The sequence below is a fragment of the Austrofundulus limnaeus genome, unplaced genomic scaffold, assembly GCF_001266775.1.
Source record: "Austrofundulus limnaeus strain Quisiro unplaced genomic scaffold, Austrofundulus_limnaeus-1.0 Scaffold1145, whole genome shotgun sequence".
Lineage (NCBI taxonomy): Eukaryota > Metazoa > Chordata > Actinopteri > Cyprinodontiformes > Rivulidae > Austrofundulus > Austrofundulus limnaeus.
The window spans coordinates 35179-37419 of NW_013953547.1; the positions used below are offsets into that span (position 1 = coordinate 35179).

The 2241-nt window shown below is 38.1% G+C and overlaps 1 protein-coding gene across 1 annotated transcript in view; it reads right to left on the bottom strand.

Annotated features, from left to right (window-relative positions):
* lama4 (laminin, alpha 4) overlaps positions 1-2241 on the bottom strand; it is a gene marked incomplete at its 3' end in the record, with an annotated part of 62466 nt that overhangs the window by 34927 nt on the left and 25298 nt on the right. Inside the window, 2 exon segments of the mRNA XM_014030930.1 lie at positions 957-1068; positions 1523-1633. Of these exon segments, the coding sequence (XP_013886384.1) occupies positions 957-1068; positions 1523-1633 (223 nt within the window).

A 2241-nucleotide genomic window follows, 5' to 3' on the forward strand; every position in this document is an offset into this window, starting at 1 on the left:
CACACACACACACACATATTTTTACACAAGCTGTTGTTCTGCATTTGTCCTCATTTATTCTCACAGTTCTTACAGTGGACACAGCCCAGTAAATTTCAGTCATCCATGGGCAGATGGCATCATTAAATATCTAAAATATAAACATTCCTTAGTCAGTTTAATATTTTGTGCATTGTTCCACTTCTGCTGAGAAGAAATAACTGCAGTCCATCCATCTGTTGTTGGTTCTGTTTGTATATCCGGCCGTATAAAAGGCCTGACCAGGTAACATGCACTGAGAGAAAGAAGCTTCTGTTCCACACTTCATGAAACTGGCAGCTGGACAAACCAAAAGCCTTCTGGAGAAAAGTTTTATGATCAGACCAAATAAAGCGCACACCAGTTTGACCATAATGATGAGAATATGGGGATAAGTCATGGTGAGGCTCTTTAAACCCTCCTGCTGTCCTTGGGTCAAAATGACCCCAAAGGTATCAGTGTGTTAAACAGGATTTTACAAAGTGAGTGGAATAACGTGAGAAGATCAGCAATGATGTCAAACACTCATGAGAGCTAGTTCCAGACGGAATAAAGCAGGCGAACTTTAGACTTCTGCAATGGTTTTTCCAAGGACGATTTGTGGGCTATGTCTAAACGTTGGAACATTTAAAGGGCCAATATTATGTGTTTCTCANTGAATGACCACTTCCAGAATTTGATTTGGGCATCTTTAGTCACTCTGTGGGACATGTTTTAAACAGTGATGGAAGCTACTTGTTCGTGATGGTCATTTAACAAGCAGCTCCTGCTGTTGAACCAGAAGTATGCATTGTGATTGGTTCACTTTTTCTGACATAAAGTCTCATGTGACATATTTTTACTCCTTCCTACCTGAAGAACTCTGATGAAGATGAAGACCATCACTGATAACTCCCTGCAAACTTGGATCGTTCCAGTTAAACGGCAGATCTTCTTACCTTCGATGAGTTGGTTCAGATCCGTCAGATTCGAGCTGAGCTGCTTGGCTGAGGTGAAGGTCTCCTCCGTCTGTTCATCCAAACTCTTTCCCAGATTCTTCACCAGGTTCTCCTGAAGAACCACAAAAAACAAAATTCAAAATGCCTTTAATCTTTGTTTCCACCTGTTTTTAACTTCTGGAACAAGCTTTTTTTTAATTTATTTATAGGAATTTTTATTAACTGTGATTTTTGTTTGTATTAAGAATAAGGTTYATTTATATATTTATTCTTTTTATCTTCTGTCTGTAAGTGTATTAATTTATCAGTTAAACTATCTGACAAACCACTGAACTGATTTAAATAAAACTTGCAGAAATGAGTCACAGACTTTACATCTAAAACTGAAGAACTTTAGATCATTTTAGACTAAATCTTTAAAAGGTGTGAAAGGATTTTATTCCTTGTGTTGGTTGATTTGGCAGCACTAAAACATGTCAAACAACAAAGAAGCATGAAGAACAAGAGAGAGGGTGAATTAAAAGAACATTCCTGGTGAAGACAGTGAAGAAGAAGAGGTTTCTGACCGACTCTCGGAGCTCTTTGATGTCCGTCCCCAGCATGTTGGTGGCCTCCTCCAGCTCCTCAGTCTGACCTTTTATCACAGAGGATTTGTTTCGCCAGCTTTGRAAGTGCCTCTGAAAGGAAAGCAGTTAAGCTCCTTTACTCCGACACATTCCTCTGAATTGTAAACTGTAAAAAACRTAACAGTGGAGCAAAATGAAGACATCCCTTTGAAACAAGAGTGAACTCCAGGTGTTTTCACCTCAAACAGGAGGAAGTAAAACTTTTACTTTAGTGGAGTGGACCCTACAACAATGAGCTCGTTTACTGTTAATTTAGAGGAATTCTCTTCCACTTAAAGCTTCACTGCTTCACACTGTTGGTGCTCAACAGGTTTTCATCTCAACAGGCAGATCAAATACTTCAAAACTCAGTTTGTTTTTCTCAAAATAATACAAGCAAACATGACAAATGGATAAATCAAACTAACATAACAAGCTTAGTATTTTATGTTTAAAAGTATAATTAAAGGAAGGCAGGTTCTGAACAGAGGGGTGCCTGTGGAGTGCTGTTTGTAAAGTTACACAGTCAAAAATTACCACCAATATTTTTGTTTTATTTAGCCTTTTAAAAGAAACAAAGAACAGATTTATTTTTCAAAGTCAGTTTTTCACCAAATGATTCATCCATCCATCCATCCATCCATCCATCCATCCATCCATCCATCCATTTTCTTCCGCCT